The 27,315-nt window shown below is 49.4% G+C and overlaps 2 protein-coding genes across 3 annotated transcripts in view; one reads left to right on the forward strand and one right to left on the reverse strand.

The window, feature by feature from the left end:
• Positions 1-26,778, reverse strand: part of VEPH1 (ventricular zone expressed PH domain containing 1) — a gene marked incomplete at its 5' end in the record, with an annotated part of 59,808 nt that extends 33,030 nt beyond the window's left edge. For both annotated transcript variants that reach the window (XM_084267473.1, XM_084267474.1), the window contains 5 exons: positions 4,001-4,210; positions 5,534-5,700; positions 18,639-18,813; positions 24,232-24,447; positions 26,641-26,778. In XM_084267473.1, coding sequence (XP_084123599.1) covers positions 4,001-4,210; positions 5,534-5,700; positions 18,639-18,813; positions 24,232-24,447; positions 26,641-26,778 — 906 coding nt within the window. The remainder of the gene's footprint in view (positions 1-4,000; positions 4,211-5,533; positions 5,701-18,638; positions 18,814-24,231; positions 24,448-26,640) is intronic.
• PTX3 (pentraxin 3) lies at positions 10,165-14,647 on the forward strand (the record flags this gene model as incomplete). The annotated part of the gene is made up of 3 exons (XM_084267459.1): positions 10,165-10,312; positions 10,710-11,231; positions 14,034-14,647. 3 exons carry the CDS (start codon positions 10,165-10,167, stop codon positions 14,645-14,647), a joined length of 1,284 nt encoding a protein of 427 aa, XP_084123585.1.
• Positions 26,779-27,315: the final 537 nt, after the last annotated feature.

A 27,315-nucleotide genomic window follows, 5' to 3' on the forward strand; every position in this document is an offset into this window, starting at 1 on the left:
AGACCCAGCTCTCCCTTCATCTTCAATGAGCCCTATGAGTCTGGCCAGCCTACTTCACCTCCCTAATTTCATTGTCTTACTTTATTCTGTGCAGCCTTTGGCAGGCTGAAGGCTCATGTACGCCGCTGCAGTTCAGGGGGTGTTTCTCCTCACGTCCATACGCTGCATGTTTTGCCCATGGAGGTGTCAGCATGAGCACAAACACGATACCACAGACCTCAGCTCACAGCCGTGCTGGTCTGTGGCACTGCACATCCCACGACCAGGTGCAGTCCTGCATCCTCGTTACAGCCTCGTTGGATTAATGAGCTAACCTCTGGATTCTTGCTTTGTGCACGTTGCTCTCCACTCCCTAGCTGCAAAGCAGGGACCACCAGCAGCTGCAGAGGATTCTGATGTGCTGTTACCTGTTACAAACGCTTTGCTGAGCACAAATACCTATTTTTCAGGCTGTAAGACATCTCCCATTCAAAACTTCCTTGCTGGAGCCGTTGGGTGCTGCTGATTTGCTATGTTTAGCACTGTCACCTAGGAGCCTGTCATCACCAGCGCTACCCAGACCCAGCAGGACTCCCCAGCACAGCACTGGAGTGAGGTGCAGCTGGGGGACTATCAGCACCGAATCTCCCAAACAGGGAGAGGTGAAAGTACCTCGTAAATCACAGGGGTTCTCTCCTTTCATAGCAATTCATTTAGGAGCAACACTCTGATCAGACCCGTGCCTAACAGTGCAACAGAGAGAAGTTCCAAATGAGATCTCAGTTACAAGCTCTCCTAACAGGCGACAAGGCGCTGCCTGGCAGCCCTATCAATCACTGCCAACACACTGAAGCCTGATATGCCCTCTGCAGCCAAAGCTTTGCTGGCTGTTGTATCAGGGGGGCTGTGATCTCACCAATTCATCAGTGAGATCCCATCCCCCACAAATTAGGATGAAAGTCGCTGGTTTGGATCATAATATTAAACATGCAAATATTTTCTAGCAAAGATACTTTATCATCTCTGCTTGGCAAGGGCACACAGCTCCAGTTCCAACTATTTCTGTAGGTATGTGTATAAATTTAAAGGCTGAGTGAGCTGGGGCTGTTCAGCCTGGAGAGAAGCAGCCTGAGAGGGGATCTGATCAATGGTTATCAATAGCTGAAGGGTGGGACACAGGGGGACATGGTCAGCCTCTGCTCAGTGTCTGTGGGGACAGGACAAGGGGCGATGGGCTCAAGTTGGAGCACAGGGAGTTCCCCCCAGTGTGGGGAAGAACTTCTTCCCAGTGAGGGTGAGGGAGCCCTGGGACAGGCTGCCCAGGGGGTGTGGAGTCTCCTTCTCTGGAGAGATTCCAGCCCCTGTCCTAGGGACCCTGCTTTGGCAGGGGGTTGGACCCCATGGGTTCTGGGGGTCCCTCCAAACCCCTACAGCTCTGTGACATTCACATACTAAGGCACAAACCCTGAAGGAGAAGAAACACATCGGGGCTCTTCTCCTTGCTGTAATTGTTCTAAGTGTGATAGGACTGTAAAACCTAAAAATGCTGAAGCAGGAAAAGCAGCAGAGAAGGCAGAGATTAGCTCAGGAGCTCCCATCCTGCCCCAGGTAAGCGGGTACAGCTCTGCAGGGCAAACCCCACTCGGTGCTCAGCAGACCCTGTGCTGAGACACAAGCAAAGGCACTTCAGGCAAACAAGAGTATTCCCTTCCTCCCAAGGGTTAGCAGAAAGAGGGGAAGTCAGGTGCCACAGGCATCCTCAGGTGCAGGGTAACACTGTTATTACCTCTCCTCTTCTGGGACCACGTAACAGGAGGGGAAAAATTGTGGGAAGTTGGATTCCAAGCACAGGCAGGCCTCACACACACAGGGGACCTGGGCAGAACCTGAGCAGCACAAGTGAGGCAGTTTCTGAAGAAAATGTCAGCTTATTTTAGGCAAAAGAGGAGCTGCTGCACTGTGCCATGACAGAGATACAGGAGAAAAGGGTATCGGGCAAATTGCCTCCCCTCAGCCCTGTGGGGAACAGCTCCAGCTCCATCCTTGGGCGGGCTGGGATGTTGTCAATGGCAGGACAAGGAGGAATGGATTAAAGCTAAAGGAGGGAAGGGTTAGAGGAGATATTAGGGGGAAGTTTTTTTACAGAGGGAGTGGTGAGGTGCTAGAACAGGCTGCCCAGAGAAGAAGTGGATGCCCCATCCCTGGGGGTGTTCAAGGCCAGGTTGGCTGGGGCCCTGGGCAACCTTGTGTAGCTCCAGACCTGGAGGTTGGTGTCCCTGCCTGTGGCAGGGGGTTGGAGCTCTGTGACCCTTGGGATCCCTTCCAACCCAGCCCAGTCTATGATTCTATGAGCTTTTTTCTCCTGAAAGAGGTTGACTTTTCAGTACACACTCCCTAGTTTATTTGGAAGAGCCCCACACATGCAACAAACACACAACTCCCTCCTCCAAGAGATAAACACCAGCTCAATTAACATTTAAAACACATTTATGTTTCCTAAACAAACCATGCCACAGAAGTAACTGGAAGAAGGGAAGTTTTGACCGTTTTCAAGTCGCTTTGATCCATCTGGAGCATCTCCAGCCACCCCAAAAGGCTGCTACTCGCCTGGAGTGAGGTAAAAGAACAATAAACTCTACCAAGTAATATAATATGCAACTGTTACACAAACCAAAATCACAGCAAAACAGCTCAACATGAAAGCAGCTGTTATCCCTGCCACAGTTGCTATCAGAAAGCTTTCAGGGCGCCAGTTTGGATAAGCATCACCCATCGCTATTTTAACGACACACATTTTATGCCTCCATCTATTTTTTCATAAGCATTCCTTGTGTTTTAGGGCACTACATCTGCCAGAAGGCAAAGATCTAAAATACACCCAGTGAGGTGTGGCAAAGCGTTTTGCTTTATCTTAAAATCAGGCTCAGGAGAGTACAAAAAGGGAGCCAGGGGCTTCCAGAAGTAACTCTGATTTGCAGTGGGTTCAAAGCACACAGGTATTGGGGAAAGAAGGGAAATTAAATGTTCAATTGATGTCCAGAGATGGTGCTTTGCTTCACATGGATTTAAGGCTTAGGGACAAGTTCTGATTTCAGCTGCACCCATGAGACCGTCAGTGACATCAGCAGAAGTGGCGTGTACAAACAAGGGGGCAACCTGCAGAACAGAGGGATCTCTGCAGCCAAACCTCTCATCTCTCCAGGGGTCTGTCTGAGCTGCCAAGCTGGACAGAGCAGCGATGTGAAAGCATGAGAAGTTGCTTCTAGAAGCCAGCAGAAAGGATTCTCTGCTCACAGAATGGTCTGGGTTGGAAGGGACCCCAAGGGTCACAGAGCTCCAACCCCCTGCCAAAGGCAGGGACATCAACCTCCAGGCCTGGAGCTACACAAGGTTGCCCAGGGCCCCAGCCAACCTGGCCTTGGACACCCCCAGGGATGGGGCACCCACCCCCTCTCTGGGCAGTCCCTTCCAGCCCCTCACCACTCTCTCTGCAAAGAACTTCCCCCTAATATCTAATTTAAACCTCCCCTCCTTTAGCTTCACCCCATCCCCTTGTCCTGCCAGTCTCTGCCCTTTAACAAGCTGATTCCCCTCCTGTTCCTCTGCTCCCTTCAGGGACTGGAAGGCTGCAATGTGGTCCCCCCACAGCCTTCTCTTCTCCAGGCTGAACCAGCCCAGCTCCCTCAGCCTCTCTTCATAGGGGAGCTGCTCCAGCCCTCTGATCATCTTCATGGCCTCCTCTGAATCCTCTCCAACAGTCCCACATCTTCCTTGGTTGGATGGCCAGACACTGAAATAAAATTTCTGTGCTACTTGCTCTCCTCTCCACTCTCCTGGTGGCATTCCAGTCTAGACCTGTCGTGAGCTTATGACATGTTCTGGTAGGGCAGCCCACTTACTCATGAAGATAAGAATACTTTGATGTATCACTTTATACAAGACTTCGGAAAAAAACCCCCAAAAACCCCCAAACAACACAACCCAAATACCAACAAACCAGCATTTTTGGTTTGAAGCTTACCTCATCGATGTGTCCAACAGTTCCAAAGATCTTTGCAGTTTGCCCAATCAAACTTGGAAAGCTCTCACCAATTTCTTTCAGCATTGGAAGGGAAGCAGCTAAGGCAGTTGGTTCATAGCCAGATAATTCTACAAGTATGTTTAGAATAATGTCATTATGGTTGGGGTCTCTCAAGCATCCCAGGAGAAGTGGGACACACTCTTTCAGCACCTATTAAAAAAAGATCAGATGCAAACAAATTGTAAACGTGGGGGTTTTTTTAATTGTGAATACCAATAGAACCAAAAAAAAAGGAGGCACTGTACAAAGTCGTAAAAATAAAACACTAGGAAAAGAGGTTTTTTTTCCTAGGCTATTGCTGAGGTCAATCAAAGTTCAGCTCCACATAGGGAATAAGGGCAAGCCATAGCCTGGAAATATTGCAGTTATGCATATATAAGGGAGGAAATGCCCAATTGTTAAAAAAAGACCAAAAAAAACCCCTCCTCACCAAATATTTCCCTTGCTCTAGGCCAGCTCTATACTGTTTTGATTAAAACAACACAGGACTTGGCCTTCCCTGATGACACAGTAAATTGAAGGTCTAGCAGAAAGCTTTGGTTTCCGCAGGAAACGGAATAACATGAGGAGGTTAATAGCTGGAACAGAGGGGAAAATAAGAGGCAAGATCCTCACTGCATGAAAAAAACCACTTTGGGGGAGCTGTTACTGCTTGGAACAACACTGAAACCTTTGAGGGGCTGAGGGTGTTGAGTCCTCAAAACCATCTTATGGGTGGGATGCAACAGACACAGCTGCCTCCTGGTATGTCATAGAAACACAGCCCTCTGATTCAGTGAAACCATTGCACCTGCATAGAACACACCTCAGCACAGGAACGGGGCTCAAAGCGACCCCTCCTTCCAGCACCTTCTTTATTTTTGGCAGATAAGAGTTCCAAAAGGAGCTCTGGTTCCTCTGGGATCGTGTGTTGTAAGACACTCTCCTTGGCTGCCTGGGGGATGACAGTAACTACTGCTGGTTCTTCTCTCCCAAAGGTTTTACGGACTTCAGAAGTTCACAAACCAGGCAGCTTTGTGCCTTGTTCTAGTGTGCTGCGTGCTGTCAACGACATGGAATTTCCAAAGCATGATCTAATTTGCCTTAATTAATCTCCAGCTCACTCCTAATCAATTCCTAAGGTTCCTTGATACGTAACGTACTCCGGTTCAGATATGCGAACGGAAACAGAGTTATGGGAACTCAGCTGACAGAGGAAGAGCCAAGAAAGTAAAAAAAGTGGTTTATCACAAACGTTTTTGATCCAGCAGAGTCATTGTTATGTTCTCTTTGTGATTAGATGGAGGATTTGGAACAAAATTAAAGTATTCATGGGGAATTAGTGTAGGAAAGCACTGTCATGCACGTTACGGGACTCCTCACTGTTCAGAGAGCTGCCAGCAGACTCATCTTGCCAAGTCATCTGAAACAAATAAACTCCCCCAAAAAGGAGGTGTGGCATTTAGCTGTAACATCTTCCAAACATGGCTTTACCCCTGGTTCTTTTTTCCTAGCCACGGTCTGGAGGAGCCGGAGGAGGTGGTGGTGTTCAGCTTGATCCAGCTGAGCCAGCAGGGCCACCAGCTCCCTCAGGTGGAGGTGTATGGGCTGGGGTTGCTCCTCGTACAAGGCAGGCAGGACACGCAGCAGCATGGAGTTCCCTGAGGACAGAGCACAGCGAGGTCACTACTGACAGTCAATAATCTCTCTGTAAAGCTAGAGAGAGCCCTGAAAAATCAGCACCCAGCCAGAGAGAGCAAGACACCACCAGATCTTAAGAATCACCAGTACAAAACCAGACAGGCACAAAATGTGCTGTAGAAAAATACATACTGGGCCAAGAAGACAAATAATCAATATAAATAGGATGCTTCACTGCAGGTATAACAGTGTAAGTGGGGGAAAAAACACAACAAAAAAGAAAATCCTATTAATTATAGTTTTGATTCTCAAGCAGAATATAACAAGAAGGCTGGTTAATGAACTTTCAGCTTTGGATGGTACTCTGTTGAGTCCTAGACCAAGCTAAGTGTGATTTAAATTAACAACAAAAAGAGAGAGAGAGAAAAAAAGACAACTAAAAAGCAGATAAAAGCAATGTGGCTCCTTTGCTGAGATTGAGACTTGCAAATTAAACAGGCGGCATATGGAAAGAATAGCTGGTTATTTAAGAGAGCTAAATATGCATGACAGTAAATTTGAACACAAACAGTTAAGGATGCCATTTCCAGGAATAGAAAGGAGCCAGAGAGAGTCAACTGCAGACAGACAGAGATACACTAAACCCTCCTTGCACATTTTCTTAAGATGTCTGTGCATAATTCAATCTGAAGCCCAGGCTCATACTGAAATCTATAACCCCACGTTGCTCAACATGCCTGCCTCAATATATTTAAGTTTCCCTTGAACAACATATGGAAAACATCTGCCTATTGCAATGCAGCATGGCTCCTTTCTGTAAAGCCTTGGAAGTCCTTAAGGTCTCTTTGGAGTTGGTTTCCAAGAGGAACTAGCTCTCTGGCCTGCTGCTTTTTCTCCCATTTAAATCCCAGCCTTGTAATTCTGCAAGATAAGCAGGTCACTTCGTGGATGGCAGAAGAGTGATCCATGGGCTCAGACCAGACCACATCAAGCTCCAGCCAGACACAGCAAACACACCCCAGGACACTCTTAGGTCTTGCAACACCACCTTGGAGCCAAGCAGCTTCATATCATTCACTGTGGGTTCAGACATGTAACTTCTAATTGAACATCTTGCCATGATCCCAACGGGGTCCTCACACTTTGGAGGAGTGCCCCTGTACTGCTCAGCCAGCCACACTTCTGCATCCTACCCTGGAGCACTTACTCTGCTCAAGGAATTGTTGGATTCTCCTTGACAGCAGCTCTGAGCCCCCCGTATGAGCACTGTGATGCTGAAGGCAAGGTGGAGACCCACAGGCATGGTGAATCCCTGTCTGGTTTGTTCTATGTATAAAACACAGAGTCACAGAGCTGTAGGGGTGGGAAGGGACCCCCAGAGCCCATGGGGTCCAACCCCCTGCCAAAGCAGGGTCCCTAGGACAGGGCACACAGGTCCAGACAGGGCTGGAATCTCTCCAGAGGAGACTCCACACCCCCTGGGCAGCCCAGCACAAAGGGCAGTCACAAAGGAAAGATACTTGTTGATGAATTGCCCTAACCCAAGGGGCAAGCTGCTCAGTTCTGGCCATTTTCTAACCACGTTCTTCAGGCAAATCTCTTCCCAGTATCACAAGTGATCCTGGAAAAAGGTGTAACTTCTCTTTACAAGTATCACTACCACACCATGGGATGCAGGCAAAGCCCCAGTTCACCCAAAGTAGGAGCTGAAATGGTCAGAGCATGTATTTACTCCAACTTGTCTAGACTCACATCTGAGTTTGAAATTGGACCAAACACACCAGAACTTATTCTTCTTACACTTTGACACATTTCATTTCCACTGAAGGCTCCTGCCCACGTGGAACAGAGCCCATGAGCTCCAGCCACTTCTCAACAGAGGTAACAATTGCAAAACAGGAAATTCCCATGTTTCTAGGAGGGCAAAATTCATCTCAGCTGTAAAAGCACAGAGGGAAGGGACCCAGCAGAGGGAAGGGACTCAGCAGAGGTACCTGAGCAGCTTTAAACAAGGGAAGACAACCACTAACTAACCTGAGACACACTATTGCCTATGCTGGGATGGCACAGAGAGGAAGGCAGTCTGGAAAGCAAGGAGAATTGCTCCACTGGAGAAAACAAGTCTCAGTATAGTCTGTATTAGAAGAGTGACACGATTTGATGTGACACAAGGTGATGGATTGCAGCCATGAAACTTCTCTGAACAAACCCACTGTGTACAAATGCAACTCTGGGCAGTTTCCTACAGCAAACCTCACTGGGCTTACAGTCACTACCCAAGAGAAAAAGCCAAGCAGAGGCAATTTAGGAGCAGCCCCATTACTTTGGAGCAATGTTTAAATGACCCCACTGACATGGAATTGCTTTTAATTGAATAACCCTGTACACAAACTCCTGAACAACCCAAGCAGATACCACAGCTCACATCTGTTCCCACGTAACTTAAGGAAGGTCACGGAGCACAACCCAAATCACTATTTTCTTGTATTTTCATGTTCTGTTTTAGCTCTGAGTACCTCGTGCTGTTTGTTGCACAATTTTCAGTTTCCAAGGGATTTACACACCAGCAGCTCACTCACCAGTATCTGACTCCCAGGGGTCAGGCACTTGGAGCCCATATTGTGCCCATTCCCAAGTCACTTTTTCCCATCTCACTCCACCTGACCGTGTCTAAACTGAGAACCCAAAAAGCCTGTTTGTTGTCTGAGAATGGCAAAACACCGTACTCAACTCCTTACTTACCTTCCTTCCCTGCTCCTTCCCCTGCCACTGTATCCCCAGTGCTTTCCAGACCAGGTTTTTCCCAGGCTCTCCAAGCAGACCACACACCAGGAGTTACACAGCTCGGGCTGGGACTAATGTACAGTTGGGGACGCTCGGTGGCTTCACGCCGCTGCTGCAAGGCTGGCTGGGAGGATGAACGTACAAACTGGAGCAACCACGGTGCCAGCCCACCCCAGGACCATTCCCATGCTCCCTGCAAAGGCTGCCTTGTGTGCAAGACTCTGCTCTGCAAGCACAGGAAGCCTGGATAGTAAACGAGCCTGGTATTCCGCTGTGGCTGTAACACAGAGGGAGCACAAGGCTGTACACAGTGGTGGAACATCTGAAGTGAAAAGCCCATACACAAAGACTAAGTTTTTCCCCCAGGATGACTCAGAACTCCCCCAAAACATTCACCTCTGTTTACCAAACTTTGGAGGCCTCTGATGTATCATTTCAATGTTATAAATAAATAGTTATTTGTGTTTGTAGGAGAGCAGTTGGCGACCCCACCATGGCAGGACCCCAGATACACACCCAGTGTGAAACAGAGAGACAGTCTGGCACGTAGGATCAGCAGCAGTACAGTGGCCATCAGCACAACGCACAGGTAGCCCAGCCTTGCACAAGGGATGGGTGCTGGGAAGCACCTGGTGCAGCAGCACCAGGCTCTCAGCAGCCCTAGGAACAGCAGGATGCCCTGGGGTGTGTGGGGTGAGCTTGGAGGAGCTCCAGCCTTCCCCATCTCCTCAGCAAAAGGCACCACCTGCAAGGTGCCTCCTGGGCCTCACGTCAGGAGGGAGCGATGGTTCATGCCACGCACATCACCTCTGCCACCTCACACCCCACAGCTCCAGTGTCAGAGACAGGACAAGGTATGGGGCTCTCTACATGCTCCAGTGATACACCAGAGACTCAAAGGGGAAGGGAATACAGATTGCTAGATAGATGCAGTTCCACAGGGGTGGGTTTTACTCTATTCTCTGAGTATTTCATAGCCAATATGTAATTTGTGCCACAGGACTCCTAATCTCACCTAAACAAAGCATCTCTCACATAATGAATGGCCTGCTGAACTGATAAGCTTTTTAGAATTTAAAGCTGATTAGCACCAATAACAATAACACTTAGCACCAGATGTCTGACCCAGGAGTGCCTCACTTTGTGTGCTCAAAGTTGACAGACAACCCCCCTCACACTGCTGATCTACGTGCTCACAAAGTGACCCCCTAACGAGCTGTCTCCGAGTTCTCCATTGCTGCTTCAAGCAGGACATCGTCAGCCCAGAGTAGAAGTTTTTATGTATAACTCCCAGAATAAGCTGCAGTGTTTAGTTTAAGCCCCACACACACCCAAAAGCAACTCCAGGTACATTTGGTTTCCTGACCGTGCCCCTCGGCGGGACGATCCCGCAATCAGCTCTCAGGGGGGACGCAGCAGCTCGCAAGAGCAGCTTTCCCCCTTCCTTCCCCTCATCTCCCCCCGGCGCAAAGCTGGGAGGCTGGGACTGCGCAAGCTGCACGCCCCCTTCTCCTCTCAGCCAAAACCAACAGCCAGAAGTGCTCTGATTACACCACGGCGCTCGCCCTGCTCATTCATTCGAGCTGAGGCTCCTGCAGCCTTTATTAGGGGCTCGCAGCCTCTCGCTCGCAGTCCCGTCCCCGCTGACGTCTGGCTCTCAGCTCCAGCCAGCCCAGCTCTCTCCAGGACACAGCCAGAGAATGCCTCCCCAAGAAATACTTGCCCTGCTCACGCTGTTGTGTGTTTTCAGGGCTTCAGTTTGTGTTGTGGATGAAGATGACGACTACGATCTCATGTACGTGAACCTGGATAATGAAATTGAAGGTCCAGCTCTTGGTGCTGAGGAATGTAAGTAGATTGAAACCAAATCGCTCTTAATTGCAGAACTGTGGTCACTGTTGCCTGGCTCTTGTGAGAGTTACAAGCATAAACTTTCTTTTCAGAAGCAGCAGCTTGTACCAGTTGGTTATTAGGGATGGCAAATGCCAAAGCCCTTGGTTGGTGTGCCTTGGAATTTGCTTTATGCCTTTATTTTTTTCCAGTTTTCCGGCAAAAGACTGCCCAGGATACTTAGGCTTGGAATTACTGTAATATACACTGCTTTCCTTCCCTGTGTTGATGCAGAGAGAAACACACTGACAGCTTGAAGCACGTTAAGACTTGCAGAGCACCAGATTTTGTCAAATATTCCTGTTTAAATACATAAGTACAAAGGGAATAGCAACATCTGTATCTTCTGTTCCAGCTGCTTCGTGCGACTGCCAGCGAGAGCACACCGAGTGGGACAAGCTCTTCATCATGCTGGAGAACTCACAGATGAAAGAGAACATGATGCTGCAGGCGGTGGATGAGGTGCTGAAGGTGGACCTGCAGACCCTGAGAGCAGAGCTGAGCCAGCTCACCACCAACCTCGCCACCCTGGTGAAGAAAGTCACCTCCAACGTCATGTCGCAGGTAGAGCAGGTGCTGGAGAGGAACTGTGACCAAGCTGAAGGAGTCAAGAGGCTTCCAGAGTCCGAGCAAGGAAAGGTCCTTGAGCACGTTCTGCTGCTGAGCCACAACGTGTCCAGCAGGCTCAGCCAGCTGGAGAGCGCTTGGCTGAGGAGGTCGGAGGTGGATGCTCAGGAGACAGCTTTCCAGCAGGATAAACTCAGTCCCACCAGAGGAGACAGTCTGGTTTTGAACTCCCTGTGGAAAGAGCTTCAGCAAACCAGAGATGAACTGAAGGCATCGCAGAAGTGGGCGGCTCAGCACTTGCTGCCAGCAGGTAAGTCCATGCGGGCTGTACCGGGGAGCTCTCTTTGGTGGGCTGACCCAAACAGACACCCTACAAACACACCCCCACCCTTACACACCCCCCTCTGCCCGTGACTCTGAAGCAATCCTATGCAGAGGACACCAGGAGGGAACCCCTTCTCTGTTCTCAAAGTAGAGGCGCTGAGCTTTTCAAACCGGGGGTCAAAGGAGGGCTTAACCCCAGTCCTCACACAGGGCAAAGCCAGCTGGGATCCCAGCTCCTGCTGGCTCTCCAGATCAAAAGGGTTGCCAGAGAGCAGCAACAATATTTTAAGCATGAAAATGATGTCCTCTCACCTTTGAGATGCTCTAGTCACTGAGCTCTCCTGTTCTCTTCATGCATGTCCTCACCTCCTCCTCTTCCCAGACCAAAGGTTGCTCCTCACCAACTCCAACTGCCCGAGAGCAGAGCTGGCCCCAAGGCTGTGGTGTGGATGTCAGCCAGCTAAGCACACATCCCACAGCCCAGACACCACATCACCCCCTGCAACTGCCAGGACAGAATATATCCTTGAGCACAGATAGATCAGGAACTCTGGGGCACTGCTGTACCTCAGGGCTTTTCCCCCCTGCTAAAATGTTTTCCAGCAAGCAAGGTAGCCACAGAAAGATGAGCTCCTACCTCAAATTCCACATCAGATTTTCTGTGTCTATGATACGATGCTCAAAGAGCAGCTGCAGCAACTGGGGGATGGCAGGGCAGACCCCAGCGATCTAAAGCCTGGGTGCAAAACTGTTCCATCCACAAGCTAACTACAACTCTGCCTCCCTGTGTGCCTTCCAAGTGCTGGCATTTTCCCCCAAAGCACCATGATGCAGCTTAAAAACCCCACAGAACTGCACTCACAGAATCCTACTGAGGGGTGTGAGTAGGAACTTAGGGGTACAGTCACAACAGCCTCACCAGCAACACCACAAGTGTGAGCTCTTACACAGGTGAGCAAGGAGGGCTTCTTGTAGCCACTCACACGCAGGCAGCAACACACACAAGCCCATTACAACACAAACACAACAGTTTACAAAGGCTTTTACGACCTAACATGAATCTCTCCTTTCAGGTAGGACAGCACAGACTCAGCTTTGTAAGCAAATCTCTTTCACTCCTTCCCTTATCTGCACCCTTCAGTCATCTGCCTGTGCTGGGAGTAAGTCTTACAGCTATTCCTGTTTTCCCCAGCACAGGAATCTTGCCTTCCAGAAAGCATGAGCTCATTCTTTATCTCTCCCCATACCACATCCAGCCTCACAGGCTGTTACTCTCCCCTAGGTGAGAGTAAAAGAACCCAACTTGGGCAGGATCTCAGTCTCATTAGTGAAAATCCAGATTATTTCCACTTGTTCCTACAGGGTTTTATATTAAATGCTCTCTTTTTTTTTCCTTTTTAATCTAAGAGATACACTTTAAGTACTTCCAGAGTGTCTCTTTGGAACTTTTTTTTTCCCCAAGGGAATTTTTAGCAACTGACTTGAATTTCTCACATCTTGAACCACTGCCAGCCATACTCCTCAGGGATTTCCTAATCACACTTCTTGTTCTTCAGCGAGGCTGGTTTTAATTTTGTTTAGGACTTGATAACAAAGCCTGAAAGCTCGCTAATTAAAAGCTTTTTTCACAACAGAGTTCCTAAGTAGGATTTTAAGGAATATCCCCACAGTTGCTCCTGCCCCTCTCCTCGGAAGGGGCAGTGAAGACCTGGGAGATCTGCTGAGAGGAAGCGGTCTGTGGAAGAACACGCAGCCTGGAGGACACAAAGAGTCCTTCATTCCCCACAGCAGAATTTCCACACACATTTTAGCTCCTCTAGCTTGTTTAAACAGGAAGCAAGCCAGCTGCTTTCCCCCCCTCTGTGCTGCTTGGGATATTATGGTATATATGACCAACACCATTCGGTGATCAGCAGTTACTGGTCTAAGTCTCTGATGGTGCTCATCACTAATTTCTAAACCACAGGTTAATTGGAGAGATGAGCCCTTCTGAAAACATCACTTGTCTTACTCATTTCCCACAGGCACCCACTGCATGTGAAAGCTACTGAAGACTGGCTCAGGAGAGGGAGGAATAAACACACTCTCAGCAGTGCCTGCACCCAGCCCCGTGTCCCCGTCCCCTCCGCAGTGCCTGCAGACCCGTGGGGCAGCCCAGCTCCCCAAGGCAGCCCCATGTCTAAAAGGCACTTTGTGTGGTACAGGACAATGCCAACACACCTCTTCTGCAGCGAGGAAGAGCCAGGCCTTCCTCCCACAGCCCAATTAGCCCCTAGACCCATTGCCATTCAGCTAATTCATCCATGGGACCTGAGAGCTACTTCAAAGCATCCCACTGGTGCACTGAGCTCCCAGCTACCCTTGAGAAGCCCAGAATCCCAGCCTGGTCTGGGTTGTAAGGGACCCCAAGGGTCACAGAGCCCCAACCCCCTGCCACAGGCATGGACACCAACCTCCAGACCTGGAGCTACACAAATTTGCCCAGGGCCCCAGCCAACCTGGCCTTGAACACCCCCAGGGATGGGGCACCCACCCCCTCTCTGGGCAGCCCCTTCCAGCCCCTCACCACTCTCTATGGAAAGAGCTTCCCCCTAATATCTAATTCAAACCTTTCCTCCTTTAGCTTTAAAGCATCCCCCTTGTCTTGCCTTTGTCCACACCTTTAAAAAGTGGATTCCCCTCCTGTGTGTGTGCTCCCTTCAGAAGTCAGCATACACCAAAGGTCCAAACTGTGCCAGCACAGAGAGACCAGGCTTTCTTCACCTAACCACCTTTCCATCTTTTTCAGGGTGTGAAACAGCAATTCTATTCCCCATGCGCTCCAAAAAGATATTTGGGAGTGTTCACCCAACTGCAGGAATGACCCTTCACTCCTTCACCGCTTGTATCTGGATCAAGGTGACCGAGGCGTTGGACAAAACTATTGTCTTCTCCTATGGAACCAAGTTCAATCCGTATGAAATCCAGCTGTACCTCAGCAGGGACTCTGCAGTGCTTGTTGTCAGTGGTGACCAGCACAAGTTGGCTGCCAAAAATGTAGTAGTTCCTGGGAAGTGGATCCATCTCTGTGGTGCCTGGAGCTCAGAGAATGGATCTGCATCCTTGTGGGTGAATGGAGAGCTCGCAGCCACCGCCTTGGACATTGCTGATGCTCACACCATTCCAGATGGAGGGATTTTGCAGATTGGTCAAGAAAAGAATGGCTGCTGCATTGGAGGTGGATTTGATGAAGCTTTAGCCTTCTCTGGAAAGTTAACTGGCTTTAACATGTGGGACAGGGTGCTCAGCACCCAGGAGATCGCAGCGCAGAGCGGAGAAGATGCGTGTGGTATCAGGGGCAACATCATCGGGTGGGGGGTTACAGAAGTTTTGCCCTATGGAGGAGCCCAGTATGTTTCTTAAGCTGTAGCACAGCAGTTTGAGGCAGAGGAGGTGTTTCCTGAAGAGCTGAAGGCCAATATGGACAAGCAAACAGAGCTGTAGGAGCCTCTGGAATTCCCCAGGAAGATTAGCACTGCGAGTTTACAAAAGGAGGCACTGTGGAGATGGGATTTGATCCCTGCCTGCTGTTTTGGCCAAACACTGACAAAACACACTGAGGTGTGACATTGGGAAAGCTGTTCCTGAGGTCAGACAACTGCTGCCTCCCTAGCACAGTGTTTGCTGATGTATAAAAGCCAGTGCCACTGCAGGCACCGGGAGCCCAACGGTGCTCCCAGCATCCAGCTGACCAGTCCCCACATATCCCACTCAGCTGCACATCTCCCCAGCTCCCCCAGTCACTGGTGTTTAGACCATCAATATGAACTGTACAGAGGAGCCACAGAAGCAAAGAAATGTGTTGCTTATTAATTGTTGTTAGTAATTTGTAGGCTCCTTGTTTACAGTATTATTTATGTCCCGGGTTGACCTACCCTACCTAAGTAGTATCCCCCATCATAATCTGCTGGTACATTCTGAGGAAGTGCAGCTTTATTATACTGTAAATTGACTTTGTAATAATTTTATAGAAATTATTTTTGTAAAGTTGTTCTGTAAATAAAGGTACTTTACTAAGCTGAAACTTGCCATGCTTCTCATGAGCTGAAACTCTGACAGTAAGTACCCATCAGGAGCTCTTCCACATCTTGAGCCAGGCAGTTTAGCTGATAATAGAAAAAGAACCTAAATATCAACACCTGAGACACCCCCAAAGGATGGAAATCCCAGCATTAGCCAGAGATGCCTGAAGGCCTGTCATGATAACAATCCCTCTTGCAAACATTGCCACGTGCAAGGATCTAGGAGTTCTCCCACGTGGAGATGGTTGCAGATACAGAGGAGATGCTCTGACACCCTGACAGACATGCAGTGACTGGAGGCTGGGCTACCATGGTGCTTGGAGGCTGCAGGACGGGTGTGGTTTGAGATGGCCCCAAATAAAACCCCATCACTACCCTGTGCGTGACACCAGCTGTCCGAGAGGACACTCTGGGTCGTAAGGTCCACGTAGATACTCAAAGCAGCCAGTCAGTTTGATGCTCACTAAGGCAGAACCCATGAATATTTGGTGGCAGCAGCCTTCTCCTCTCACCCAACACCCCCTGAGAGCACAGGGCTGGAGGCAGCACAGCAGCAGTGGACACAGGGGTGTAGAAGACAGCCCAGTAGCTGCCAGTGCCGGGCAGCTGCTCACTGGATACGCGGCCACGCACGATGGGAGCAGTTACTCACTGCCTGCTGGAGCCTCTGAGCAAGTTATCATACAGAATGTCTTATCCACAGCAGTTCTCATTCCTGCTGGAAGCAGCACACCCTCCTGCTCTACTCACACCTTCCTCTTGCTCATTCTCTACAGGTGCCCTAAGACTGGGCTTGGAAGAGCTTCCTGGGGCACTGCTGCTGTGCTTCTCCCTGCCAGGCTGCAGCAGCCAGACCCTTCCTTCCACAGCACCAAAGTGGTAAGAAAGAGCTTGTTTATCAATATCTGAAGGGTGGGACACAGGGGGCCATGGGCAGCCTCTGCTCAGTGTCTGTGGGGACAGGACAAGGGGCGATGGGCTCAAGTTGGAGCACAGGGAGTTCCCCCCCAATGTGGGGAAGAACTTCTTCCCAGTGAGGGTGAGGGAGCCCTGGGACAGGCTGCCCAGGGGGTGTGGAGTCTCCTTCTCTGGAGAGATTCCAGCCCTGTCTGGACACCGACCAGTGTGCCCTGTCCTAGGGACCCTGCTTGGGCAGGGGGTTGGACCCCATGGGCTCTGGGGGTCCCTTCCAACCCCTGTGATTCTGTGATGCTGTGACAAGGTAATTTCTGCTTCACTACTCCATTCACAGGGGCTGTGCTTCCTAGCTGAAGTTACAGGATCTGCTCCAAAGTTCTGGCAATACCATTTATTTAAGGTAAAAATAACCACTTCAAATGCTGGAATTTCTCCTATTACCCTGCAAGAACAAAATGTATCTGAGTTCTAAACACTTAGCAATAAGCATGACAGGAATCCCTTATTAAATAACAACCTGAACTACAGAACAACAAAGGTTACCTACACACATCTGCTGCCAGCCAGGAAGCACATCTTCAGTATTAAGAGCACTTCAGGTCCCAAGACTAAACCCCTCTCAAATCCTCTTTCCATGCAGTACCCTCCATTAAATGAAAACAAATGTCCATGACACACAGCAGAAAGTGAAAAACCCTCAAAAAGATGAACCAGAAGTCCTGCTGGCTATTTGTCTGACTGCACCCCATACCTGAAATGCTCTGTCTTGGAAGCAGTCTTTTCCTATCTCTCTTCTAGCCTGGCAGAGCACCAAACACAAAGCCAGTTCTTTCATTCTCACTGACTCAGCTGGAAAACTCTCCTCTTCCCAGTTGCTTTTTGTCTTCCTTTGTTGACTCTGTGGAGGAGCAAAGCTTTCCCACAGCCTAGCCCCCTCCTGCCCAACACCACAACCCGCCTCCACCAGCATGATTCTCTCCTTCCTTTGCTATATTTCTCTTTGACAAGTTTGGAAAACACCAAGTAAATATTATTTTGGGGGAGTTTGGGCTCCAAATACAGAAAAAGCCACTGTGAGTCCCCTCCCAGGCTGCACATGTAGAAATCACAGAATCAGAAGGTTGGAAAAGCCCTTTAAGCTCATCAAGTCCAACCGTCCCTGTCCTGTGCCAAACCAGCTCCCTGAGCACCTCATCTCCCCTCTGTTAAACACCCCCAGGGCTGGGGACTCAGCCCCCTCCCTGGGCAGCCTGTTCCAGGCCCAGACACAGGCTGGAACAAGCAGATGATGTGTGTGCCTGGACTATGTTGGTGAGCCCAGTTGTGCTCTCTAACCAGCCTGTGCTGAACGCAGCATCCACATCCCTCACCTGAGCTCCTCTAGAAGCCAGAGCAGCCGTGGGGCTCCATTACAGCAACAACTGCAGGGTAGTTTTGCTGCTGTCCCCTAAAAGCAGGGATAAATCTGAGCCTTCTGCTGATGGAGGGTGTCAGCACAGGGTCTGGCAGCACCATGGGCATGGCAGGGGCATTGGCATGTTTAGAAGCTGAGTTCACACTGGCTGGACAGGGTAGTTAAAGGCTCTCACTAAACAGGTCTTTTTTAGCTGGCAAGATTATGCAGCTGAACAGTTGCCCCAAGTGATCAAAAGACCCAGGGAGCTCTCAAACACTTGCAGGCAACAGCCCAAAGTCTCCCATCAGTCCCAGTTGTGCCATTAGGCTGAGCCCTGTCTGCCCAGCACCAGCACGAGGCCCTTTGTCTCCACACCACTCTGTCAATCCATCCTCAGCTTATCCTCTCATTTCCCCTCAGGAACTCAAGCCCGGTCCTTATCCTGCTGCAAACCAACAGTTCCACATCCTGACACACAAACTACACCCAGTGCAGTCAGACCAGTCCACAACACAGAGCCTTGTGCCTGTTCCCAGTGCCCTTTTCCAACCTGCAGCTTCCAAATCCGATGGCCACAGCAACATCTGCTGGTGGAACAACATAAATACACCAAATCGAGCAGGAACAGGCAGGGTGGAACTGTCAGCTGTGGATGTTTATCACTTTTCCTAGACTCACTTTATTTCTATTCATAGCACCGAGTTGCAAGTGGCAAAGCACAAGAGGAACATCTGATACCAATGTCACCAGTCTTCAAGTGAGTACTCATGAGGCTTCCTAAGTTGTTAGAAAGACTCAATGTGGGACTCTGCTCAATCAGTACAATCACACAGCTCATATATATTTATAGTTTGCCATATTTATCACAAATTGTCCTTAAGAAAAGCAGACTTGGATATGCAAACTCATACCATGTTGTCTTAATGATGAAATTACACAGAATCACAGAGCTGTAGGGGTTGGAATCTAAGGGTGGGCATGCTGCAGGACTAAAGCCAAAACCTCAGTGTCTTCCTACCTTGGAGGATGCTTCTGACAATAGCATCTGTGTGGTCAGCCAGCAGATCTGCTTTGGCAATCGCAGCCAGGGAGAGGTAACTGGACATGTTCCTGCACAGCTCCTTATTGCCCCTCTGAAGAAACCTCACTGCCACTGGGACAGCCAAGGCCATCACTGGAGGTCGATTGTAATTCTGTAAACACATGAAAAGCACCACTGAAAAACAAGCAGCTGGAAAAGAGTGATTTAAATGAAGCCTCATGGTGATCAGAGCAGGAAGAAACACCCCACAAATCAAGAGAACAGGGGTGGGGGAAGCCCAGAAGACCCATCAGGAAAGGTTATGCCTTAGTAACACCATGAAGGCAGCCTCCACAGAAGGAGCAGGGAAGGACACTGAAGAGCACTGCACCAGAGCTGCTAACACCACACCGATTTCTGCCCTCTGTAAGATGAGACACAGCACCAGGAGCACCAGTTCAAGTGCCACATCTCCAACACAGCATTTTCTGTCTGGTGCTTCCAGAGACGGCAGCAGAAGCTCCATCCATCCCCACACACAGTAGGTCATCTTCATCCCAAAGTGTAGGAACCCCCACAAGCAGTCACTCCTGTCGCTGATGGGTGAATCACAGAGCTGTAGGGGTTGGGAGGGACCCCCAGAGCCCATGGGGTCCAACCCCCTGCCCAAGTAGGGTCCCTAGGACAGGGGCTGGAATCTCTCCAGAGAAGGAGACTCCACACCCCCTGGGCAGCCTGTCCCAGGGCTCCCTCACCCTCACTGGGAAGAAGTTCTTCCCCACATTGGGGGGAACTCCCTGTGCTCCCACTTGAGCCCATCACCCCTGGAGTAAGGGGCACGTTGCTGCCAGTTGTTCTTGTGTCACAGTGACCTGTCCCACTCCACCACCCAGCCCCAAGCAGGGAGCCCAAGGTGCAGGCACAGAGTTGGGGCTCAGGGAGCTCAATCCCAAGCACAGGTAAGTCTTCCCCAGCACAAGGCACAGCTTCCCTCACCCACACTGAGGCAGGGTGGCACTCTGAGCTTCAGCCTTTGTGCCTTATGAAGAAAATACCCCTCTGTGCCCAGAACAGGTCTCCTGCTAAGCCACTGGGACTAAATCAAAGGCAAACAGGTCAAATGAGGAGAAGAGTATTGTTAAGTGCACTGGGAGCCTCTCTCATGAGGTAATAGCTTTAGTATTGATCAATTTTCCTCTAATAACAACTTAGATTTCCTTCCTTAAACTCCAATTGATTTGTCTGAGCACTGAGATCAACTGGAGTTTTTGGAGACTCCTGTCCTCAAGGCAGCACCAAGCTCAGTGAGCTCAGCACACACACTGAAGTTCCAACATCAGGGTCAGAAAAGGTTTTCTCCAGCTCTTTGTGCACACAAAATCAGTGTGCACAGACTGTACCACCTCCTGCCCCTTCAGTTCCCATTCATAACTGCCCTTGAAGCCAGGAGGATATGTTTACATGTAACTGAGGACCTACATTCTTGCTGGAGCCTCCTTAATCAGGGCTTTTCTCTCATCTTCACTGGGTTTTGAACATCTCTTTGAAACTGGATTACATCACTGGTTTGGAAAACAACCCTGCACTATGATTATACTTCATTAGCATCTGAAATCACAGGCAACCACTGGACCCCAGATGTTTCAGAAAGCAACAAAACGGCACAAAGAAAGGCAGTGCAGGCTTAGCACATGCTCTGGAGCAGCACTAAGAGAAGAATAACACGCTGAAACCTGAGGGAAGCCAAATCTGCCATCCTATATGCCCTGCTAGGTTGCCTCCTAGGCCAGGTCTGCCTCCAGCAGCAACTGCCTTTGCTGTTAGCCTCTCAGAGAGCTGGACTGACCTTAATTATGGCTGCATCATGCCATTTAACCAATGCAAGAGAGCCAAGTGGAACCAGCTAGGAGGGTATTTCCTTGAAACAGAGACTGGCCAAGCAGCAGAGAGGTGCAGCTGCTGTGGGACAGTCCCTCCCACCAGCCCTTAGGGAGGAAGGGGCTGCAGCAACTCCTAGGTGTCAAAATAGCTCATCAGGCAACTGCTGTAGGACCAAAGACTGCATCTTTAGTGAGAAAAGCCCTCAGATGAATAGGCCTTTATGCAGCAGCATGTTTAAATCAACATAATGCCTCGTTATGTTTGGCTGGGAGCACGACTGAGCAGGAGCCAAATTCTGCCTCCAAGTTATACTCCAGGACTCCACATAGAAAGAACAGGGAGATAAGGTTGGGCCTTCTGACGATGATTTAAAGGATCTAAGGAAATCCCAACTAACAACTTGCTTTTGTTTCCTACAGCAGAGATAAAACAGCCAAGAAAAGGTTGGAATTCAGATGGAAGGAGAAAGGTCCCATTTATTCCATTACAAACACCAGGGCAGGAGCACACACTTACGAATATGTGAAGGTGACAATGAAAACCAGATTTCAACAATAGCAGAGAGTGATGTTTGCAAACCATGGGGACCTCCCCACTGCCAACAGCCACAGAACCACGCGGGGAGATTCAGCCCAGCTGGCAGGTATTCATGACTACTTCAGCTACCCCTCACATCTTGTATAAAAACAACCCCAAACCCTCATTTTATGCTGCCTTTCTTTTATTATCACAGAATCATAGGGGTTGGAAGGGACCATGAGAGCCCATGGGGTCCAACCCCCTGCCCAAGCAGGGTCCCTAGGACAGGGCACACAGGGTGGTGTCCAGACAGGGCTGGAATCTCTCCAGAGAAGGAGACTCCACACCCCCTGGGCAGCCTGTCCCAGGGCTCCCTCACCCTCACTGGGAAGAAGTTCTTCCCCAGATTGGTGGGGAACTCCCTGTGCTCCAATTTGAGCCCATCGCCCCTTGTCCTGTCCCCACAGACACTGAGCAGAGGCTGCCCATGTCCCCCTGTGTCCCACCCTTCAGCTATTGATACTCATTGATCAGATCCCCTCTCAGGCTTCTTCTCTCCAGGCTGAACAGCCCCAGCTCACTCAGCCTTTCCTCACAGGGGAGATGCTTCAGGCCCTTCATCACCTTCATAGTCTCCTCTGAACTCACTCCAAGAGATCCCTGGCTGTTTTATCCCAGGGAGCCCAGAACTGGACACAACACTCCAGCTGGGGCCTGAAATTATGTAAGGAACATGCTGGTAATAGCTCTGTTTCAGGGAGCAGCAAATTTACACTCATGACTTGCCCATTCTCAGGGAGCTCCTTTCCTGAAGCAGCCTGCAGCACAGCACAGCCCCACAGCACCCAGACACAGCTCGATTCAGGCACCCAGTCACCATCAGCAAACACCAAAAGCTTAGGCAAGCCATTGCCTACTTCAGCACTGTCAGGAAATACCATTTCTGAACTACCACAAGTGTGATTCGACATCATAGTCTGGGAAGTTTAAGCTGTGCTGCTGCCAGGGTCCTAATCCAGCCACTGCTTCTCCTCCAGGGACAGGAGGCAGACAGGGAGATGAGGCAATAGCTTTGGTCACATTCTCAACCAGACACCTGGCTAAATAAATCTCTGTGCTTCCCAAACCAAAGTCACAAGAACCTGGGCTTCAGAAAAGGAGCTTTCCCCTTCTTTTATTATAAAACAGTATTTTGTGCATCTTCAGACCAAAGGTACATGAAGAGACCCACAGGAGAGCTGGGCAGGGCTGTTTGTAAGGGCAGGGAGCAATGGGATGAGGGGTGATGGTTTAAACTGGAGCAGGGTTAAATGAGACATGAGGGAGAAGTTCTTCACTCTGAGGGGGGTGAGACCCTGGCCCAGGTTGCCCAGAGAGGTGGTGGAGTATCCATTCCCAAAGACATTCAGGGTCAGTCTTGATGGAGCTTTAAGTGACCTGCTCTAGTTCAAGGTGTCCCTGCTCATCGCAGGGGTGGGATGAGATGGCTTTGGAAGGTCTCTTCTCACCTCATGCAGTCTGGGATTCTGTGATAAACAGAACTGACCACCATAAAGTAAAATTTCACTGAAGCCAAGCCAGCAGTGGTGTTATTTTTTCTGAAACTCTTTGTTTCTTTTGGACTTTAAACACTTTTAGCCAAACTCCACGAGGAACCTCAGTAGGTCTGTGGAACAATATAGCTAAGAATGGGCTAAGCAGCATCTCTCAGGGGACAGTGACACACTTGTGCCACTAGCACTTGAATTTTTACAATGAAAGAACAAACAAACCCACAAACCAACCCCAGATCTGATTTAAGAGGCAAAGAAAACAGCTATGAAAGAGCAGATGTGCTGCAAGCATCACCCTGGAGCAGCCCAGGCAGACAGGCACTCTGTAGGGCCTGGGGGGGCTGGTCCCTGGGAATTTTGCCCACAGCTGTAACCCTGGAAGCAGCCCTGATTTCTGCTTCCAGCTAGGTGTAACTGTGCTCTGGTGTTTCAGTTTGGGTCTCTCCAGGGTATTACACTGCTTTCCCAACAAGGAACATTGTTGCCTGCAGTCACAGCTTGAAAAACAACTGAAACAACCCAACCCCCCCCCCCCAAAACAACACACATGCAAACACACAGAAACACCCCAACCCAAACTCACCTTGATTTAATACCAGATTCCCCCTTCCTCCCCCATTTAAATGTTTTTCATGCCCAGCTTATTTTCTTGGGGTGCCTCAGAGCAGCCCATTGCTGCCCCCAAGGGCTCCTGTACCCTTGCATGTCTTCTTTTCACTCTTGCTTTCACAGGGTGCAACAGTTCAGTCTGAGTTCAAAAAGGACTCAGTCCCAGCTGTTCTAACAAACCTTCTTAGGACCTAAAGAATATTTCAGTCATGTTGTTGCTGCCTCAACCATTTAGTAACAATTTCCTAAGGAATTATTCCAACTGTCCTGCCCAGGGCATAAATTCCTTCCACCCCTCTGTTTAGAGTAGCAGCAATCAGAGCATCCTTCAGAAATCAGTCTTCTGCCTTGTATCTGGACCCAGCTTTTACAATGGTGATGTTAAGGGAGATCCTTCTAGGTGATGGCATACCTAATGATGTTCTTTGGTGTTTCCCTACCTTCTGGAACAATTCCAAAGAGTAACCTCCTCCCTGGTATTAAATGCTTGCAAATGAATCTTCCTGCAAGCACAGAAAGTACAGGACTGTGTCTCCCACGTTAATAGTTAAATGAAATGCTTGGAATTAATGGGGCATTAAGATAAAACAATCTGGTACTGGACAGTCAAGACTCTTCTAAAGATAACAGCTGCCAGAACTTGTGGTTCCCTCCAACAGATGCCACATGCACGTGAGGATCTACATTAACCAGGGGGATGTTCTGGGTTTTAAACTCCAAACCAGCATCAGAAAACAAAGTACAACTGCATTTGGAAAGCTGAACCCAAATAGTGAACGAATGCATCAGCCTCCCCTGCTCCCAGCTCAGCCCCCCACCTTGCTCCCAAGCTCAGACCCCCCCCTTGCTCCCAAGCTCAGCCCCCCCCCCCTTGCTCCCAAGCTCAGCCCCCCCCCCCTTGCTCCCAAGCTCAGCCCCCCCCCCCTTGCTCCCAAGCTCAGCCCCCCCCCCCTTGCTCCCAAGCTCAGCCCCCCCCCCCTTGCTCCCAAGCTCAGCCCCCCCCCCCTTGCTCCCAAGCTCAGACCCACCTGCAAGATACAGCTCATGATATCAGATGCTATTTTGGCGTGGGGGGTGTCCTCATCTTTCCCAGAGGGCTTCAGGTTGTGCTCCAGGCAGGACTCCCAGAGCCCCACCAGGGCTCTGCCGTGCTTCTCGATGGATGCCGTCTCCCTGATGGCCGTGGTGATGCGGGTGATGCAGATTTCCACCACAGCCTGGTCGTTGTCATTGGTCTGGTAATCCTGGTCCAAAGGAAGAGGCATTTGCCATGTGAACACCCATCCTTTTCAAGGACTGCACAAATTCAGGCTGAAGACATAAAGTTTCTGATCTAAGCAGCATCTGTTTTCTCTCTTCCACCTTTACAGGGAGCATTTAGTGTGGTTAAACACAGGAATCAGTCATGACATAGACAATTCATCAGTTTGTGTCTTAATTCTGGTTACTGTAAAGGTTTGGGTTATGTTACCACAAGATTTTGAGTGGGCTGTCTTGAAGGATGGCCTTCTTGACCAGGGATTGCAGCCACACACCTTACAACCACTCTTCTCCCATAACCATCCCTAAACCAAACCTGGAATTGCTATATCCACAATCTATATGTAGCCACATGCAGGGTCCCAAATATTTCACATCATGTTCAGTCCCCAGCACAGGGTGCCCAGAGAGGCTGTGGGAGCCCCTGGATCCCTGGCAGGGCTCAAGGCTGGGTCAGATGGGGCTTTGGGCACCCTGGGCTAGCAAGGGTGTCCCTGCTCTTGGCAGGGGACTGGAACTAGATGATCTTTGCGGTGCCTTCAAAACCAAAGCAGTCTGTGATTCCATGTAAACACAATTAGTTTCAATTAGTATCAACATAACATGAATAAAAGTTAATTAAATAGGCTCTATCACAAAGTCCTGTAATCCCCATAATCACTGACACAGATGCCATGTGGATACAGCACAGCAGCGCATCGTCCTTAACAAAAAAGACCCACAAGACACAACTGCCAGCCCTTGGTCTAACCTTTTGCATCCTACAAAAGTGGTGCAGATAGAGAGACAGGGCAAAGTATTAATCAAAAGCCACTGGTTTGGCTAGATAAAGCACAGACACTGTAAAGGGCTGGAGCTCCACAGTGAGCTCAGCACATCACAGGCAGAAGCCACGATGTCTGGGTCCATCTCAGAGCAATTCTCTGCCCTTATTCACAGCTAACCCTCTACAAGCTCTGCTTGGTGTGATAAAAACAGCCACAAGCTTATCAAAAGAAGACTACAAGCTTTATGTTCTGTGTAAGATAATGGATTGAGCCAGAGGTGAAGAAGTTCACAGCCACTGGCTGGGGCAGCCCAAGAGCAAACCCCTGGAGAGAGTCACAGTTGCTGGCTGTGCGTGGACCTGGAGAGCAGAGAGGTCCTGTCTGCACCTCAGTGAGACTCCTCACATCTGGGGAACAGTTAGACACACCCCTCCATCCACTCCTGCTCAGGCAGGCAGCGATCTCCAGAGCCCTCTGCTGGGAACCACCACCCGGCAGCTGGAGGCAGCAGCAGCTCTGCCCTGGCACAGACAAGTTTGCAAAACATTCTGGGGCAAATTCAGGCGTTTTCTCTCAAAAATAAAAAAAAAAAAGCACATTAGGGGGAATTTGTGTAAAGTTCCTGGTGATCTGGAGTTCAGTGAGGGGGAGTACAGCACACACTGCAGGGCTGATGGCCAAATTAACTCTATTAATCTTATGAATGACTGTGGAGATGCAAAGAGAGGAGCAAAGAGAAGAGCTGCAGCACAGTGACAGCTCTGATGGACAAGTCAGTTCTCAGTGCAGGCAGCAGCGCTGCAATTGATGCTCTGAGAGCCAGAGGTAGGACACTGCCTGGACCAGCTCCTGTGGGGATGTGCTGTATGGTGCCCAGGAAAGCACAGCTGTGACAACACATACATGCTGCTATTTGAATATCCTAAGGCTCAGAAAAGGGTCTTCCCTTCAACAGACTGGAAGGAGGAAGGATAAGCAGCTTGTTTGCTTTAGATTTTAAAGAAATTACCAAAACCAGTGAGCCTGCCCTCATTCAGAACACTTGGTGCTGCAAACAGAACACATGCTACACGTGCAGCGCAGCTGTAAGCCCCTTGCTAATCTTTAATATGTCCTAAGTAATTCTTTAAGAAAAATTAATTCCTTAATAAAAATGATACAGATCAAGTAAAATATCTTCAAAGACAGCAGGAACTGGATTTGGTCACCACATTTTTTAAAAATCACAGAATCCCAGAACTGTAGGTGTTGGAAGGGACCTCAGGACATCATCAGGTCCAACCCCCAATCTTCTGCTTTGCTCAGCATTCTTGAGGATTTTTAGAGACTTAAATGTCCCTGTCTCAAGTATTTTATGTATATTATACATTTAATCTCAAGAAAAATGATTAAGGGCAGTGTTTCACTTACAGCAGATGAACTAATTATTCTTATCTGTTCAAGAGCTTCTGAGATGCTTCCTTCGATTTCAGCATCCTCTAAGGAGAACAGATCCCCTGCACGTGAGAGGTCCTTTTGTGCCAGAACCAGCCCAAACAGATGATGCATGGCTGTGACTGCTGCCAGCCCTCCACATGCACCATGTGCATGAACCTCAGATGAGGCCAGAATGGAAGCAGTCCTGGGGAGCTGCGATCAATAGAACCTGAAGACTAAATCCAGGGTGTATTTCATGACTTCCTTGGCCACAATCTAAAAGAAAACAAACAGAGGGGAAAAAGCAAATGCATTGACTGTCATATTCCAGTTCAGCAAAGATTTAACTGGTATATGTTAGCAGCATCCAGGATCTCCAGCTCCAGGGACACCCTTGAGCAAGTAAGCACTAACTGGATGCTGAAGGACCTTCTGGCCTCAAACACTACCTAGCTTCAAATTAGCCAAACAATGCAGAACTTTTAACAAATAAGAACAGGGTTTTGCCCTTTTGGTGTGTATCACCCAAGCAGGATGGGGCCTGGACTGGCTGATAAGGATTCCAAACCACCTTTCTGTGGGCAGCAGAGCTGAGCTGGAAGGAAGGTGAAGCTGCTCCGTTTGCTTCCCAGGTTGTTGCATCTCAACTCCAGAGATACACTGTTAGTA

The sequence above is a fragment of the Gallinula chloropus genome, assembly GCF_964237585.1.
Source record: "Gallinula chloropus genome assembly, chromosome: 8".
Taxonomy (NCBI): Eukaryota; Metazoa; Chordata; class Aves; order Gruiformes; family Rallidae; genus Gallinula; species Gallinula chloropus.